General features: G+C 46.5%; 1 protein-coding gene across 1 annotated transcript in view; it reads right to left on the bottom strand.

The window, feature by feature from the left end:
* LOC311127207 (ciliary neurotrophic factor receptor subunit alpha-like) overlaps positions 1-19,897 on the bottom strand; it is a 271,986-nt gene that overhangs the window by 97,173 nt on the left and 154,916 nt on the right. Inside the window, exon 3 of the mRNA XM_084159001.1 lies at positions 4,851-4,968. Coding sequence (XP_084015127.1) covers positions 4,851-4,968 — 118 coding nt within the window. The remainder of the gene's footprint in view (positions 1-4,850; positions 4,969-19,897) is intronic.

Below are 19,897 nucleotides of genomic sequence, written 5' to 3' on the forward strand. Positions count from 1 at the left end.
CGGGGGAGGATAACAGAGAGGGGGGAGGATAACAGAGAGGGGGGAATGATGACAGAGAGGGGGGAGGATAACAGATAGGTGGGGGAGGATGAAAGAGAGGGGGGAGGATGAAAGAGAGGGGGGAGGATGAAGAGGTGGGGGAAGATGACAGAGATGGGGGGAGGATGACATAGAGGGAGGAGGAGGACAGAGAGGGGGGAGGATGAGAGCGAGAGGAGAGGATGAAAAAGTTAAAGAACAAATAATAGAGACATGGAGAGAAGAAAACTAATCCCACTTTTCTATTTCTGATGATTTTCTAGACTGACACGTTACCATGAGCCAAGATCCCCCTAACAGCCTGTATCAGCTTCATCAGTGTGTTCTATCTGACAGGATGGGAAGATGGTGCGCTGAGGCTTGCTGCTCTAGGCTGGTTAGTGGGCTGGTTGGCTGGAGGCAGCCTAGTACCCCTGGCTAGCCCCAGGGATATCATCTGTGCTGGGGACACTGTGACCATCTCCTCCCAATGTCATCCTACTCTCCTTCCTTCTCCTCTCTATCTCTTCCCATTGACTTCATTGATATAAGCTTTGAGGCCTCTGGCTAGAACACAATCTACATACTAACTTCCTTTTTTATTATGCTATAGGACTTGAAGCCTTATTATGCTATAGGAGTTGTAGTCTTATTATGCTATAGTAGGTGTAGTCATATTATGCTATAGGAGTTGAGGTCTTATTATGTTATAGGAGTTGAAGTCTTATTAAGTTATAGGAGTTAAATTCTTATAATGCTATAGGAGTTGAAGACTTATGTTACAGAAGCAGTTGAATTCTTAAAATGCTATAGGAGTTGTAGTCATATTATGCTATAGGAGTTGTAGTCGTATTATACTATAGTAGTTGTAGTCTTATTATACAATAGGAGTTGTAGTAGTATTATTCTATATGAGTTGTAGTCTTATTATACTATAGGAGTTGTAGTCTTATTATGCTATATGAGTTGTAGTCTTATTATACTATAGGAGTTGTAGTCTTATTATGCTATAGGAATTGAAGTCTTATTATGCTATAGGATATGTAGTCATATTATGCTATATGAGTTGTAGTCTTATTATGTTATAGGAGTTGAGGTCGTATTAAACTATAGGAGTTTTATTATTATTATGCTATAGGAGTTGAAGTCTTATTGTGCTATAGGAGTTGAAATATTATTATGCTCAAAGAGTTGTAGTCATATTATGCTAAAATGTTTAAAATCTAATTATCCTATAGGAGTTGTAGTCATAATATGCTATAGAGTAGTAGTCTTATGCTATACGTGTTGAAATCTTATTATGCTGTAGGAGTTGACTTCTTAATATGATCTAAGAGTTGTAGTATTATTATGCTATAGGAGTTGTAGTCTTATTATGATATAGGAGTTGAAGTCTTATGTTAGTGAATGAGTTGAAGTCTTAAAATGATATAGGAGTTGTAGTCGTACTATGCTATAGGAGTTGTAATCATATTATACAATAGGAGTTGTAGTCGTATTACGCAATATGAGTTGTAGTTGTATTATGCTATATGAGTTGAAGTCTTATTATGCTATAGGAGTTGAAGTCTTATTATGCAATAGGAGTTGTAGTCGCATTATGCTATAGGAGTTGAGGTCTTATTATGTTATAAGAGTTGTAGTCATATTACACTATAGGAGTTGTAGTCGTATTATGCTATATGAGTTGTAGTCTTATTGTGCTATAGGAATTGAAGTCTTATTATCCAATATGAGATGTAGTCTTATTATGCTATAGGAGTTGAGGTCTTATTATGTTATAGGAGTTGAAGTCTTATTAAGCTATAGGAGTTTAATTCTTATTATGCTATAGGAGTTGAAGTCTTATTATGCTATAGGAGTTGAATTCTTATTATGCTATAGTAGTTGTAGTCTAATTATGCTATAGGAATTGAGGTCTTATTATGTTATAGGAGTTGAAGTATTATTAAGCTATAGGAGCTTAATTATTTTTATGCTATAGGAGTTGAAGTCTTATTATGCTATAGGAGTTGAAGTCTTATTATGCTATAGGAGTTGAACTCTTATTATGCTATAGGAGTTGAAATCTTATTATGCTATAGAAGTTGAAGTATTACTATGCTCAAAGAGTTTGTCACGGATACAGATGAGGCTGCCCCTCCTCCTTGCTCGGGCAGGGTTCGGCGTTCATCGTCACCGGAGTACTAGCTGCCACCGATCGATGTTTCTGTGTCACACTAGTCCTGTCTTTATTATTCACACCTGTTACTCATTAGGCTTAATTGTTTCCCTATATTACCTCTGTTTTCCCTCCCGGGTTTGTGAGTGATTGTTCGTTGTTACATCATCTGTTGAGCTGTTGTTTTGCTCTTCCCTGTGTGGAGGGTTTGATATGGTTTACTTTGTGTTTAGTAAAGCCATACTTTTCTCAGTTCTGTGTCCTGCGCCTGATTCTGTTTCACCACTTCACCCAGACACTGACAGAGATGTAGTTGTATTATGCTAAAATGTTTGAAGTCTAATTATCCTATAGGAGTTGTAGTCATACTATAGGAGTTGTAGTCATATTATGTTATAGGAGGTGTAGTTGTATTATGCTATACGAGTTGAAGTCTAATTATGTTATAGGAGTAGTAGTCGTATTATGCTATATGAGTTGTAGTGGTATTATGCTATAGGAGTTGAAGTCTTATTATGCTATAGGAGTTGAAGTCTTATTATGCTATAGGAGTTGAAGTATTATTATACTCAAAGAGTTGTAAACGTATTATGCTAAAATATTTAAAGTATAATTATCCTATAGGAGTTGTAGTCATATTATGCTATAGGAGTTGAAGTAGTATTATGTTATAGGAGTAGTTGTAGTAGTATTATGCTATATGAGTTGTAGTCATATTATACTAAAGGAGTTGTAGTCTTATTATGATATAGGAGTTGTAGTCTTATTATGCAATAGGAGTTGTAGTGGTATTGTGCTATATGAGTTAAAGTCTTATTATAGTATAGGAGTTGTAGTTGTATTATGCTATAGGAGTTGAGGTCTTATTTTGTTATAGGAGTTGTAGTCATATTATGCTATAGGAGTAGTAGTCTTATTATGCTGTAGGAGTTGTAATCATATTATGCTATAGGAGTTGAAATCCTATTATAGTCTGAGAGTTGAAGTCTTATTATGCTATAGTAGGTGTAGTCATATTATACTATAGGAATTGTGGTCTTATCATGCTATAGGAATTGAAGTCTTATTATGCTATATGAATTGTAGTCTTATTATGCTATAGGAGTTGAAGTCTTATTATGCTATAGGAGTTGAAGTCTTATTATGATATAGGAGTTGTAGTCATATTATGCTATAGGAGTTGTAGTCTTATTATGCTATAGGAGTTGAAGTATTATTATGCTATAACATTTGAAGTCGTATTATGCTATAGGAGTTGTAGTGATAGTATGGTATAGTAGTATTATTCTTATTATGTTATAGGAGTTGTAGTCGTATTATGCTATAGGATTTGTAGTCTTATTATGCTATAGGAATTGAAGTCTTATTATGCTATAGGAGTTGAAGTCTTATTATGATATAGGAGTTGAAGTCTTATTATGTTATAAGAGTTGACGTCTTGTTATGGTTTAGGAGTTGAAGGCTTATTATGCTATAGGAGTTGTAATGTTATTATGCTATAGGCGTTGTAGTGTTATTATGTTAGAGAAGGAGTTGTAGTCTCATTATGTTAGGGAAGGAGTTATAGTCTTATTATGATAGAGAAGGAATTGTAGTCTTATTATGTTAAGAAGGAATTGAAGTCTTACCGCTGAGCTTGATGGAGCTAAATGATAAATTCCCTCACACTGTGACCTTTTCTAAAGTAAAACCCAGCCATGGTGATTTTGGTGTTGTAAGTATCTAAGGGCCAGTGAACCAGGGTGCTATCAGGCTTTCTGAGATCTCTATAGGAGACAGATGCTGCATCCCAAATGGCATATAGTGGGTGGTAGTGGGGGTTAATGAGGGTCAGAGAGTGGGTTGTGGTGTGGGTTGACCCTTACGTGTGTGGTAGTGGGGGTTAATGAGGGTCAGATAGTGGGTTGTGGTGTGGGTTGACCCTTATAGTGGGTGGTAGTAGGGGTTAATGAGGGTCAGAGAGTGGGTTGTGGTGTGGGTTGACCCTTATAGTGGGTGGTAGTGGGGGTTAATGAGGGTCAGAGAGTGGGTTGTGGTGTGGGTTGACCCTTATAGTGGGTGTAAGTGGGGTTTAATGGAGGTCCATGGAGAGCTATCCTTTCAGATAACAACAGCGTTCAGAGGAGCTAGTGGTTCTGTAAATTATTATTCTAATGTGACATATTGTCTGTACAACATTAATGAGGTTGCTAAGAGAGCGCCTGCTGAGAGAGAGCGAGTCAGTAAGTTTTCTGAGGCACGGTAAAGTGTCCTCATAGCCCCAAACTAGGACAGAACTCACTCTAGAAGACTCTTCAGTCTCCATGATGGACAGACCTCTCCATATATCGTCTTTCTCTCTCTCTCTTTCTCTGACTTCCAATTCCCCACCTGACACAGAGACTAATTAATAAAAGGTTCAGGTGCTTACAGACCACCTCTCTCTTTCTCTATCTCCCTCACCTCTCTCTTTCTCTATCTCCCTCACCTCTCTCTTTCTCTATCTCCCTCATCTCTCCCTTTCTCTATCTCCCTCATCTCTCTCTTTCTCCCTCAATACCGTTCCCTTAGAGATGACCCACCTGACACAGAGAGACAGACATAGAGACAGAGCGACAGACACAGATAGACACAGAGAGACAGATAGACACAGAGAGACAGAGAGACACAGAGACAAGGTTTTGCTTCTTACTGGACGTTGACGTGGAAGTCTGTGGGTATGGATGTGGGGTGCTGCAGGTGCCAGCTACAGTAGAAGCCTTTAGGGTAGGTGTTGGATCGACACATCACCGTGGGTTCCCTAGGGGAGGCTGAAGAGACAGGCACAAGACAAAACGGGATGGTGAGGATCTCGTACATTTTTTATCAGGTGAGGAAACACAGTGAGAAAAGGGAGACATAGGGAGAGCCAAAACAGAGAGGAGAGGAGAGACAGGATGAAAGAGAGCAGGAGAGAAGAGGAGAGGAGAGGAGAGACAGGATGAAAGAGAGCAGGAGAGAAGAGAGAAGAGGAGAGATGGGGTGAAAGAGAAGAGGAGAGGAGAGATGGGGTGACATTCTTTATCAGGGTAGAAAAGAGAATGGGAAGATAGGAAGGAAGAGAACAGCAGAGGACAGAAGGGTTGGAGAGATCAAGCAAGGAGAGAGGAGAGACGAGGTGAAAGAGAAGAGGAGAGAGGGGAGAGGGGAGAGAGGAGAGAAGAGGTACTGTGCCTTGCAAAGGTATTTATCTCCCTTGGCGTTTTTCCTATTTTTTGCATTACATCCTGTAATTTATGTGGATTTTTATTTGGATGTCATGTAATGGACATACACAAAATAGTCCAAATTGAAAAAAAATTAAATAATTCAGTGTTAAAAAATAAAATAAAAATATCAATAACGGAAAAGTGGTGCGTGCACATATATTCACCTCCTTTGCTATGAAGCCCCTAAATACGATCTGGTGCAACCAATTACCTTCAGAAGAAACATTATTAGTTAAATAAAGTCCACCTGTGTGCAATCTAAGTGTCACATGATCTGTCACATGATCTCAGTATATATACAGCTGTTCCGAAAGGCCCCAGAGTCTGCAACACCACTAAGCAAGGGGAACCACCAAGCAAGCGGGACCATGAAGACCAAGGAGCTCTCCAAACAGGTCAGGGACAAAGTTGTGGAGAAGTACAGATCAGGGTTGGGTTATAAAAAAATATCAGAAACTTTGAACATCCCACGGAGCACCATTAAATCCATTATTAAAAAATGGAAAGAATATGGCACCACAACAAACCTGCCAAGAGAGGGCCGCCCACCAAAACTCACGGACCAGGCAAGGAGGGCATTAATCAGAGAGGCAACAAAGACACCAAAGATAACCCTGAAGGAGCTGCAAAGCTCCACAGCGGAGATTGGAGTATCTGTCCATAGGACCACTTTAAGCCGTACACTCCACAGAGCTGGGCTTTACGGAAGAGTGGCCAGAAAAAAGCCATTGCTTAAAGAAAGAAATAAGCAAACACGCTTGGTGTTCGCCAAAAGGCATGTGGGAGACTCACCTTCCAGCAGGACAATGACCCTTAGCATAGTGCTAAAGCAACACTCGAGTGGTTTAAGGGGAAATGTCTTGGAATGGCCTAGACAAAGCCCAGACCTCAATCCAATTGAGAATCTGTGGTATGACTTAAAGATTGCTGTACACCAGCGGAACCCATCCAACTTGAAGGAGCTGGAGCAGTTTTGCCTTGAAGAATGGGCAAAAATCCCAGTGGCTAGATGTGCCAGGCTTATAGAGACATACCCCAAGAGACTTGCAGCTGTAATTGCTGCAAAAGGTGGCTCTATAAAGTATTGAATTTGTGGGGGTGAATAGTTGTGCACGCTCAAGTTTTCTGTCTTATTTCTTGTTTGTTTCACGATAAAATATTCAAAGTGGTAGGCATGTTGTGTAAATCAGATGATACAAACCCCCCCAAAAATCAATTTTAATTCCAGGTTGTAAGGCAACAAAATAGGAAAAATGGGGGGTGAATACTTTCGCAAGCCACTGTAAAAGAGAAATGTGTCTTCTAGTGTCTGTTGCAGACAGAACTGGGTTTTCCCTCTAGGATGTAGCTCCATTCCGTTTATTTTTATTCCAAACTCACAGCTCGACTGAGGGACCTTACAGATAATTGTATGTGTGGGGTACAGATATGAGTTAGTCATTTAAAAATCATGTTAAACACTATTATTGCACACAAAGTGAGTCCATGCAACTTATTATGTGACTTGTCAAGCACATTTTTACTCCTAAACGTATTTAGGCTTGCCATAACAAAGGGGTTGAATACTTATTGACTCAAGACATTTCCGTTTTTAATTTTGTAATAATTTGTGAACATTTCTAAAAACATAATTCCACTTTGACATTATGAGGTATTGTTTGTAGGCCAGTGACACAAAATCTCAGTTTAAACCATTTTAAATTCAAGCTGTAACACAACAAAATGTGGAAAAGTCAAGGGGTGTGATTACTTTCCCCGTGTGGAGCAGCAAGCAGGGAGATGGTTTCCTCTCCACAGAGAAACATTCCTCCACTGAGCTCCATCAAAGGGGGCCTTCCTACTACTCTGACCCCCAGTCTCCTTCCTACTACTCTGACCCCCAGTCCCCTTCCTAATACTCTGACCCCCAGTCCCGTTCCTACTACTCTGACCCCCAGTCCCCTTCCTAATATGCTGACCCCCAGTCCCCTTCCTACTACTCTGACCCCCAGTCCCCTTCCTACTACTCTGACCCCAGGTCCCCTTCCTAATACTCTGACCCCAAGTCCCCTTCCTAATACTCTGACCCCCAGTCCCCTTCCTAATACTCTGACCCCTGCCCTCTTCCTACTACTCTGACCCCCAGTCCCCTTCCTACTACTCTGACCCCCAGTCCCCTTCCTAATACTCTGACCCCAAGTCCCCTTCTTACTACTCTGACCCCCAGTCCCCTTCCTAATACTCTGACCCCCAGTCCCCTTCCTACTACTCTGACCCCCAGTCCCCTTCCTACTACTCTGACCCCCAGTCCCCTTCCTAATATTGACCCCCAGTCCCCTTCCTAATGCTCTGACCCCCAGTCCCCTTCCTACTACTCTGACCCCCAGTCCCCTTCCTAATGCTCTGACCCCCAGTCCCCTTCCTACTACTCTGACCCCCAGTCCCCTTCCTAATGCTCTGACCCCCAGTCCCCTTCCTAATGCTCTGACCCCCAGTCCCCTTCCTAATGCTCTGACCCCCAGTCCCCTTCCTAATGCTCTGACCCCCAGTCCCCTTCCTAATGCTCTGACCCCCAGTCCCCTTCCTACTACTCTGACACCCAGTCCCCTTCCTACTACTCTGACCCCCAGTCCCCTTCCTACTACTCTGACCCCCAGTCCCCTTCCTAGTACTCTGACCCCCAGTCCCCTTCCTAATGCTCTGACCCCTGCCCTCTTCCTAATGCTCTGACCCCCAGTCCCCTTCCTAATACTCTGACCCCCAGTCCCCTTCCTACTACTCTGACCCCCAGTCCCCTTCCTAATACTCTGACCCCCAGTCCCCTTCCTAATACTCTGACCCCAAGTCCCCTTCCTACTACTCTGATCCCCAGTCCCCTTCCTACTACTCTGACCCCCAGTCCCCTTCCTAATGCTCTGACCCCCAGTCCCCTTCCTACTACTCTGACCCCCAGTCCCCTTCCTAATGCTCTGACCCCCAGTCCCCTTCCTACTACTCTGACCCCCAGTCCCCTTCCTAATGCTCTGACCCCCAGTCCCCTTCCTAATGCTCTGACCCCCAGTCCCCTTCCTAATGCTCTGACCCCCAGTCCCCTTCCTAATGCTCTGACCCCCAGTCCCCTTCCTAATGCTCTGACCCCCAGTCCCCTTCCTACTACTCTGACACCCAGTCCCCTTCCTACTACTCTGACCCCCAGTCCCCTTCCTACTACTCTGACCCCCAGTCCCCTTCCTAGTACTCTGACCCCCAGTCCCCTTCCTAATGCTCTGACCCCTGCCCTCTTCCTAATGCTCTGACCCCCAGTCCCCTTCCTAATACTCTGATCCCCAGTCCCCTTCCTACTGCTCTGACCCCCAGTCCCCTTCCTAATACTCTGACCCCCAGTCCCCTTCCTAATGCTCTGACCCCCAGTCCCCTTCCTACTACTCTGACCCCCAGTCCCCTTCCTAATACTCTGACCCCCAGTCCCCTTCCTAATACTCTGACCCCCAGTCCCCTTCCTAATGCTCTGACCCCCAGTCCCCTTCCTAATGCTCTGACCCCCAGTCCCCTTTCTACTACTCTGATCCCCAGTCCCCTTCCTACTACTCTGACCCCCAGTCCCCTTCCTAATACTCTGACCCCCAGTCCCCTTCCTAATACTCTGACCCCCAGTCCCCTTCCTACTACTCTGACCCCCAGTCCCCTTCCTACTACTCTGACCCCCAGTCCCCTTCCTACTACTCTGACCCCCAGTCCCCTTCCTAATGCTCTGACCCCCAGTCCCCTTCCTACTACTCTGATCCCCAGTCCCCTTCCTAATGCTCTGACCCCCAGTCCCCTTCCTACTACTCTGACCCCCAGTCCCCTTCCTACTACTCTGACCCCCAGTCCCCTTCCTAGTACTCTGACCCCCAGTCCCCTTCCTAATGCTCTGACCCCTGCCCTCTTCCTAATGCTCTGACCCCCAGTCCCCTTCCTACTACTCTGACCCCCAGTCCCCTTCCTACTACTCTGACCCCCAGTCCCCTTCCTAATGCTCTGACCCCCAGTCCCTTTCCTACTACTCTGACCCCCAGTCCCCTTCCTAATACTCTGACCCCCAGTCCCCTTCCTAGTACTCTGACCCCCAGTCCCCTTCCTAATACTCTGACCCCCAGTCCCCTTCCTAATACTCTGACCCCCAGTCCCCTTCCTACTACTCTGACCCCCAGTCCCCTTCCTACTACTCTGACCCCCAGTCCCCTTCCTACTACTCTGACCCCCAGTCCCCTTCCTACTACTCTGAGCCCCAGTCCCCTTCCTAATGCTCTGACCCCCAGTCCCCTTCCTACTACTCTGACCCCCAGTCCCCTTCCTAATACTCTGACCCCCAGTCCCCTTGCTAGTACTCTGACCCCCAGTCCCCTTCCTAATGCTCTGACCCCTGCCCTCTTCCTAATGCTCTGATCCCCAGTCCCCTTCCTAATACTCTGATCCCCAGTCCCCTTCCTACTGCTCTGACCCCCAGTCCCCTTCCTACTGCTCTGACCCCCAGTCCCCTTCCTACTACTCTAACCCCCAGTCCCCTTCCTAATATTGACCCCCAGTCCCCTTCCTAATGCTCTGACCCCCAGTCCCCTTCCTACTGCTCTGACCCCCAGTCCCCTTCCTACTACTCTGACCCCCAGTCCCCTTCCTAATACTCTGACCCCCAGTCCCCTTCCTACTACTCTGACCCCCAGTCCCCTTCCTACTACTCTGACCCCCAGTCCCCTTCCTAATACTCTGATCCCCAGTCCCCTTCCTACTACTCTGACCCCCAGTCTCCTTCCTACTACTCTGACCCCCAGTCCCCTTCCTAATACTCTGACCCCCAGTCCCCTTCCTAATATTGACCCCCAGTCCCCTTCCTAATGCTCTGACCCCCAGTCCCCTTCCTACTACTCTGACCCCCAGTCCCCTTCCTAATACTCTGATCCCCAGTCCCCTTCCTACTACTCTGACCCCCAGTCCCCTTCCTAATACTCTGACCCCCAGTCCCCTTCCTACTACTCTGACCCCCAGTCCCCTTCCTACTACTCTGACCCCCAGTCCCCTTCCTCATGCTCTGACCCCCAGTCCCCTTCCTAATACTCTGACCCCCAGTCCCCTTCCTAATACTCTGACCCCCAGTCCCCTTCCTACTACTCTGACCCCCAGTCCCCTTCCTAATATGCTGACCCCCAGTCCCCTTCCTAATACTCTGAACCCCAGTCCCCTTCCTAATACTCTGACCCCCAGTCCCCTTCCTAATACTCTGACCCCCAGTCCCCTTCCTACTACTCTGACCCCCAGTCCCCTTCCTAATGCTCTGACCCCCAGTCCCCTTCCTACTACTCTGACCCCCAGTCCCCTTCCTACTACTCTGACCCCCAGTCCCCTTCCTACTACTCTGACCCCCAGTCCTCTTCCTAATACTCTGACCCCCAGTCCCCTTCCTACTACTCTGACCCCCAGTCCCCTTCCTAATGCTCTGACCCCCAGTCCCCTTCCTACTACTCTGACCCCCAGTCCCCTTCCTAATGCTCTGACCCCCAGTCCCCTTCCTAATGCTCTGACCCCCAGTCCCCTTCCTACTACTCTGACCCCCAGTCCCCTTCCTAGTACTCTGACCCCCAGTCCCCTTCCTAATGCTCTGACCCCTGCCCTCTTCCTAATGCTCTGACCCCCAGTCCCCTTCCTACTACTCTGACCCCCAGTCCCCTTCCTAGTACTCTGACCCCCAGTCCCCTTCCTAATGCTCTGACCCCTGCCCTCTTCCTAATGCTCTGACCCCCAGTCCCCTTCCTACTACTCTGACCCCCAGTCCCCTTCCTAATGCTCTGACCCCCAGTCCCCTTCCTACTACTCTGACCCCCAGTCCCCTTCCTAATACTCTGACCCCCAGTCCCCTTCCTAATACTCTGACCCCCAGTCCCCTTCCTAATGCTCTGACCCCTGCCCTCTTCCTAATGCTCTGACCCCCAGTCCCCTTCCTACTACTCTGACCCCCAGTCCCCTTCCTAGTACTCTGACCACCAGTCCCCTTCCTAATACTCTGACCCCCAGTCCCCTTCCTAATACTCTGACCCCCAGTCCCCTTGCTAGTACTCTGACCCCCAGTCCCCTTCCTAATGCTCTGACCCCTGCCCTCTTCCTAATGCTCTGACCCCCAGTCCCCTTCCTAATACTCTGATCCCCAGTCCCTTCCTACTACTCTGACCCCCAGTCCCCTTCCTACTACTCTGACCCCCAGTCCCCTTCCTAATACTCTGACCCCCAGTCCCCTTCCTACTACTCTGACCCCCAGTCCCCTTCCTAATACTCTGATCCCCAGTCCCCTTCCTACTACTCTGACCCCCAGTCTCCTTCCTACTACTCTGACCCCCAGTCCCCTTCCTAATACTCTGACCCCCAGTCCCCTTCCTAATTTTGCCCCGCAGTCCCCTTCCTAATGCTCTGACCCCCAGTCCCCTTCCTACTGCTCTGACCCCCAGTCCCCTTCCTACTACTCTGACCCCCAGTCCCCTTCCTAATACTCTGACCCCCAGTCCCCTTCCTAATATTGACCCCCAGTCCCCTTCCTAATGCTCTGACCCCCAGTCCCCTTCCTACTACTCTGACCCCCAGTCCCCTTCCTAATACTCTGACCCCCAGTCCCCTTCCTAATGCTCTGACCCCCAGTCCCCTTCCTACTACTCTGACCCCCAGTCCCCTTCCTAATGCTCTGACCCCCAGTCCCCTTCCTACTACTCTGACCCCCAGTCCCCTTCCTACTACTCTGACCCCCAGTCCCCTTCCTACTACTCTGACCCCCAGTCCCCTTCCTACTACTCTGACCCCCAGTCCCCTTCCTAATGCTCTGACCCCCAGTCCCCTTCCTACTACTCTGACCCCCAGTCCCCTTCCTAATACTCTGACCCCCAGTCCCCTTCCTAATACTCTGACCCCCAGTCCCCTTCCTAATGCTCTGACCCCTGCCCTCTTCCTAATGCTCTGACCCCCAGTCCCCTTCCTACTACTCTGACCCCCAGTCCCCTTCCTAGTACTCTGACCCCCAGTCCCCTTCCTAATACTCTGACCCCCAGTCCCCTTCCTAATACTCTGACCCCCAGTCCCCTTGCTAGTACTCTGACCCCCAGTCCCCTTCCTAATGCTCTGACCCCTGCCCTCTTCCTAATGCTCTGACCCCCAGTCCCCTTCCTAATACTCTGATCCCCAGTCCCTTCCTACTACTCTGACCCCCAGTCCCCTTCCTACTACTCTGACCCCCAGTCCCCTTCCTAGTACTCTGACCCCCAGTCCCCTTCCTAATACTCTGACCCCCAGTCCCCTTCCTACTACTCTGACCCCCAGTCCCCTTCCTAGTACTCTGACCCCCAGTCCCCTTCCTACTACTCTGACCCCCAGTCCCCTTCCTAATACTCTGACCCCCAGTCCCCTTCCTACTACTCTGACCCCCAGTCCCCTTCCTAATACTCTGATCCCCAGTCCCCTTCCTACTACTCTGACCCCCAGTCTCCTTCCTACTACTCTGACCCCCAGTCCCCTTCCTAATACTCTGACCCCCAGTCCCCTTCCTAATATTGACCCCCAGTCCCCTTCCTAATGCTCTGACCCCCAGTCCCCTTCCTACTGCTCTGACCCCCAGTCCCCTTCCTACTACTCTGACCCCCAGTCCCCTTCCTAATACTCTGACCCCCAGTCCCCTTCCTAATATTGACCCCCAGTCCCCTTCCTAATGCTCTGACCCCCAGTCCCCTTCCTACTACTCTGACCCCCAGTCCCCTTCCTAATACTCTGACCCCCAGTCCCCTTCCTAATGCTCTGACCCCCAGTCCCCTTCCTACTACTCTGACCCCCAGTCCCCTTCCTAATGCTCTGACCCCCAGTCCCCTTCCTAATGCTCTGACCCCCAGTCCCCTTCCTACTACTCTGACCCCCAGTCCCCTTCCTACTACTCTGACCCCCAGTCCCCTTCCTAATGCTCTGACCCCCAGTCCCCTTCCTACTACTCTGACCCCCAGTCCCCTTCCTAATGCTCTGACCCCCAGTCCCCTTCCTACTACTCTGACCCCCAGTCCCCTTCCTACTACTCTGACCCCCAGTCCCCTTCCTACTACTCTGACCCCCAGTCCCCTTCCTACTACTCTGACCCCCAGTCCCCTTCCTACTACTCTGACCCCCAGTCCCCTTCCTACTACTCTGACCCCCAGTCCCCTTCCTAATGCTCTGACCCCTGCCCTCTTCCTCATGCACTGATCCCCCACGGGGGGGCCAGTATAAAAAAAAAATATATATATCTTCACTAACTGTAAGTCGCTCTGGATAAGAGCGTCTGCTAAATGACGTAAATGTAAATGATAATGAGATCAGTCCAATCCTCCTCTGTGTGATAAAGGGTTTACTGTAGAACAACATTAACTCACCACAAAACTGAATAAATAGTTCTGTAAATATCTGCCATTCCGATAGAAGGAGGATTACAGGGGGCAAAGAGTCAGGTATCAGTGTTCTAGGGGGTATGGACCATGGTGAAAAGTAACACACTCTATAGGGAAATAGGGTGGCATTTGGGACGCATCAAGTGTGAGGATATCAAATAGCATATGCCTCGGTCTTTCAGCAGAATGGTTCTCTCTAATTATAGTAGAAGTCCACTTGGGTTCTGTGACCTTTGAAGTGAAGTGTAAATCATTATATACCCCATTGTCATTAAACACACACGCATGCACACACACACACACAAACACACACAAATGTCAAGCTGTCTTCAGACATAAAAGAGAGAGGAGAGAAAGGCGACCGGTACTCTAAACTCAGCTCTCTGTATCAACACTGTAACCTCAGCTCTCTGTATCAACACTGTAACCAGCTCTCTGTATCAACACTGTAACCAGCTCTCTGTATCAACACTGTAACCTCAGCTCTCTGTATCAACACTGTAACCTCAGCTCTCTGTATCAACACTGTAACCAGCTCTCTGTATCAACACTGTAACCAGCTCTCTGTATCAACACTGTAACCAGCTCTCTGTATCAACACTGTAACCTCAGCTCTCTGTATCAACACTGTAACCAGCTCTCTGTATCAACACTGTAACCAGCTCTCTGTATCAACACTGTAACCTCAGCTCTCTGTATCAACACTGTAACCTCAGCTCTCTGTATCAACACTGTAACCAGCTCTCTGTATCAACACTGTAACCAGCTCTCTGTATCAACACTGTAACCAGCTCTCTGTATCAACACTGTAACCTCAGCTCTCTGTATCAACACTGTAACCAGCTCTCTGTATCAACACTGTAACCAGCTCTCTGTATCAACACTGTAACCAGCTCTCTGTATCAACACTGTAACCAGCTCTCTGTATCAACACTGTAACCTCAGCTCTCTGTATCAACACTGTAACCTCAGCTCTCTGTATCAACACTGTAACCTCAGCTCTCTGTATCAACACTGTAACCTCAGCTCTCTGTATCAACACTGTAACCAGCTCTCTGTATCGACACCGTAACCTCAGCTCTCTGTATCAACACTGTAACCAGCTCTCTGTATTGACACTGTAACCAGCTCTCTGTTAAAACACTGTAAACAGCTCTCTGTATCAACACTGTAACCTCAGCTCTCTGTATCAACACTGTAACCAGCTCTCTGTATTGACACTGTAACCAGCTCTCTGTTAAAACACTGTAACCAGCTCTCTGTATCAACACTGTAACCAGCTCTCTGTATCAACACTGTAACCAGCTCTCTGTATCAACACTGTAACCAGCTCTCTGTATCAACACTAACCTCAGCTCTCTGTATCAACACTGTAACCTCATCTCTCTGTATCAACACTGTAACCAGCTCTCTGTATCAACACTGTAAACTCAGCTCTCTGTATCTACACTGTAACCAGCTCTCTGTATCAACACTGTAACCTCAGCTCTCTGTATCAACACTGTAACCTCAGCTCTCTGTTAAAAAACTGTAAACAGCTCTCTGTATCGACACTGTAACCTCAGCTCTCTGTATCAACACTGTAACCAGCTCTCTGTATCAACACTGTAACCTCAGCTCTCTGTATCAACACTGTAACCTCAGCTCTCTGTATCAACACTGTAACTAGCTCTCTGTATCAACACTGTAACCTCAGCTCTCTGTATCAACACTGTAACCTCAGCTCTCTGTATCAACACTGTAACCTCAGCTCTCTGTATCAACACTGTAACCTCAGCTCTCTGTATCAACACTGTAACCAGCTCTCTGTATCAACACTGTAACATCAGCTCTCTGTATCAACACTGTAACCAGCTCTCTGTATCAACACTGTAACCAGCTCTCTGTATCAACACTGTAACCTCAGCTCTCTGTATCAACACTGTAACCAGCTCTCTGTATCAACACTGTAACCTCAGCTCTCTGTATCAACACTGTAACCAGCTCTCTGTATCAACACTGTAACCTCAGCTCTCTGTATCAACACTAACCTCAGATCTCTTTATCAGCACTGTAACCTCAGCTCTCTGTATCAACACTGTAACCTCAGCTCTCTGTATCAACACTGTAACCAGCTCTCTGTATCAACACTGTACCTCAGCTCTCTGTATCAACACTGTAACCTCAGCTCTCTGTTAAAAAACTGTAACCAGCTCTCTGTATCGACACTGTAACCTCAGCTCTCTGTATCAACACTGTAACCAGCTCTCTGTATCAACACTGTAACCTCAGCTCTCTGTATCAACACTGTAACCTCAGCTCTCTGTATCAACACTGTAACCAGCTCTCTGTATCAACACTGTAACCTCAGCTCTCTGTATCAACACTGTAACCAGCTCTCTGTATCGTCACTGGAACCTCAGCTCTCTGTATCAACACTGTAACCTCAGCTCTCTGTATCAACACTGTAACCAGCTCTCTGTATCAGCACTGTAACCAGCTCTCTGTATCAACACTGTAACCTCAGCTCTCTGTATCAACACTGTAACCAGCTCTCTGTATCAACACTGTAACCTCAGCTCTCTGTATCAACACTGTAACCAGCTCTCTGTATCAACACTGTAACCTCAGCTCTCTGTATCAACACTGTAACCTCAGCTCTCTGTATCAACACTGTAACCAGCTCTCTGTATCAACACTGTAACCTCAGCTCTCTGTATCAACACTGTAACCAGCTCTCTGTATCAACACTGTAACCTCAGCTCTCTGTATCAACACTGTAACCTCAGCTCTCTGTATCAACACTGTAACCTCAGCTCTCTGTATCAGCACTGTAACCTCAGCTCTCTGTATCAACACTGTAACCTCAGCTCTCTGTATCAACACTGCAACCAGCTCTCTGTATTGACACTGTAACCTCAGCTCTCTGTATCAGCACTGTAACCTCAGCTATCTGTATCAACACTATAACCTCAGCTCTCTGTATCAACACTGTAACCAGCTCTCTGTATCAACACTGTAACCTCAGCTCTCTGTATCAACACTGTAACCTCAGCTCTCTGTATCAGCACTGTAACCTCAGCTCTCTGTATCAACACTGTAACCTCAACTCTCTGTATCAACACTGTAACCTCAGCTCTCTGTATCAACACGGTAACCAGCTCTCTGTATCAACACTGTAACCAGCTCTCTGTATCAACACTTTAACCTCAGCTCTCTGTATCAACACTGTAACCAGCTCTCTGTATCAGCACTGTAACCTCAGCTCTCTGTATCAACACTGTAATCTCAGCTCTCTGTATCAACACTGTAACCAGCTCTCTGTATTGACACTGTAACCTCAGCTCTCTGTATCAACACTGTAACCTCAGCTCTCTGTATCAGCACTGTAACCAGCTCTCTGTATCAGCACTGTAACCTCAGCTCTCTGTATCAACACTGTAACCTCAGCTCTCTGTATCGACACTGTAACCACAGCTCTCTGTATCAACACTGTAACCTCAGCTCTCTGTATCAACACTGTAACCTCAGCTCTCTGTATCGACACTGTAACCACAGCTCTCTGTATCGACACTGTAACCACAGCTCTCTGTATCAACACTAACCTCAGCTGTCTGTATCAACACTGTAACCAGCTCTCTGTATCAACACTGTAACCTCAGCTCTCTGTATCAGCACTGTAACCTCATCTCTCTGTTAAAACACTGTAACCTCAGCTCTCTGTATCAACACTGTTACCAGCTCTCTGTATCAACACTAACCTCAGCTGTCTGTATCAACACTGTAACCATCTCTCTGTATCAACACTGTAACCAGCTCTCTGTATCGACACTGTAACCTCATCTCTCTGTATCAACACTGTAACCTCAGCTCTCTGTATCAACACTGTAACCAGCTCTCTGTATCAGCACTGTAACCAGCTCTCTGTATCAACACTGTAACCTCAGCTCTCTGTATCAACACTGTAACCAGCTCTCTGTATCAACACTGTAACCTCAGCTCTCTGTTTCAACACTGTAACCAGCTCTCTGTATCAACACTGTAACCTCAGCTCTCTGTATCAACACTTTAACCTCAGCTCTCTGTATCAACACTGTAACCTCAGCTCTCTGTTAAAACACTGTAACCTCAGCTCTCTGTTAAAACACTGTAACCAGCTCTCTGTATCGACACTGTAACCAGCTCTCTGTATCAACACTGTAACCAGCTCTCTGTATCGACACTGTAACCAGCTCTCTGTATCAACACTGTAACCTCAGCTCTCTGTATCAACACTGTAACCTCAGCTCTCTGTATCAACACTGTAACCAGCTTTCTGTATCAACACTGTAACCAGCTCTCTGTATCAACACTGTAACCTCAGCTCTCTGTATCAACACTGTAACCTCAGCTCTCTGTATCAACACTTTAACCTCAGCTCTCTGTATCAACACTGTAACCAGCTCTCTGTATCAACACTGTAACCAGCTCTCTGTATCAACACTTTAACCTCAGCTCTCTGTATCAACACTGTAACCAGCTCTCTGTATCAACACTAATCTCAGCTCTCTGTATCAACACTGTGTCCTCAGGTCCTTCACAGGGTTATTGACTCTTACTACAGGCCTGAAGACATCATGATTTACATTAACATTTACATCATTTAGCAGACGCTTTTATCCAGAGGTGGACAACCACTTTACAATTTTTATTTTTTTATTATCTTTTATTAACCTTTTTTCTTTTTTGAGTATATTTTAAATTTTCATTGGTTTTATATTAATATATATTTATTTTGTATATTCTTTCTTTAATCTTTTTAAAAAATTGTTATTATTTTTTATTTTTTTTTATTTATTTTTTTTGTCGGGGTGGGGCAGGGGTGTGGTAGAAGGATTACTTTTATACTATCCCAGGTATTCCTTAAAAATGTGGGGTTTCAAGCGTCTCCAGAAGGTGGTCAGTGACTCCGCTGTCCTGGCGTCTTGGCGTCGTGAGGGAACTGTATATGTACAGTGAGGGAAAAAAGTATTTGATCCCCTGCTGATTTTGTACGTTTGCCCACTGAAAAAGACATGATCAGTCTATAATTTTAATGGTAGGTATATTTGAACAGCGAGAGACAGAATAACACACAAAAAAAAAGAAAAATGCATATCAGAAATTTTATGAATTGATTTGCATTTTAATGAGGGAAATAAGTATTTGACACCTCTGCAAAACATGACTTAGTACTTGGTGGAAAAACCCTTGTTGGAAAATCACAGAGGTCAGACGTTTCTTGTAGTTGGCCACCAGGTTTGCACACATCTCAGGAGGGATTTTGTCCCACTCCTCTTTGCAGATCTTCTCCAAGTCATTAAGGTTTCGAGGCTGAAGTTTGGCAACTCGAAGCTTCAGCTCCCTCCACAGATTTTCTATGGGATTAAGGTCTGGAGACTGGCTAGGCCACTCCAGGACCTTAATGTGCTTCTTCTCGAGCCACTCCTTTGTTCCCTTGGCCGTGTGTTTTGGGTCATTGTCATGCTGGAATACCCATCCACAACCCATTTTCAATGCCCTGGCTGAGGGAAGGAGGTTCTCACCCAAGATTCGACGGTACATGGCCCCGTCCATCGTCCCTTTGATGCTGTAAAGTTGTCCTGTCCCCTTAGCAGAAAAACACCCCCAAAGCATAATGTCTCCACCTCCATGTTTGACGGTGGGGATGGTGTTCTTGGGGTCATAGGCAGCATTCCTCCTCCTCCAAACACGGCGAGTTGAGTTGATGGCAAAGAGCTCCATTTTGGTCTCATCTGACCACAACACTTTCACCCATTTCTCCTCTGAATCATTCAGATGTTCATTGGCAAACTTCAGACGGGCCTGTATATGTGCTTTCTTGAGCAGGGGGACCTTGCGGGCGCTGCAGGATTTCAGTCCTTCACAGCGTAGTGTGTTACCAATTGTTTTCTTGGTGACTATGGTCCCAGCTGCCTTGAGATCATTGACAAGATCCTCCCGTGTAGTTCTGGGCTGATTCCTCACCGTTCTCATGAGCATTGTAACTCCACGAGGTGAGATCTTGCATGGAGCCCCAGGCCGAGGGAGATTGACAGTTAATTTGTGTTTCTTCCATTTGCGAATAATCG

The sequence above is a fragment of the Coregonus lavaretus genome (assembly GCF_964263955.1).
Source record: "Coregonus lavaretus genome assembly, chromosome: 4".
Classification (NCBI taxonomy): Eukaryota; Metazoa; Chordata; class Actinopteri; order Salmoniformes; family Salmonidae; genus Coregonus; species Coregonus lavaretus.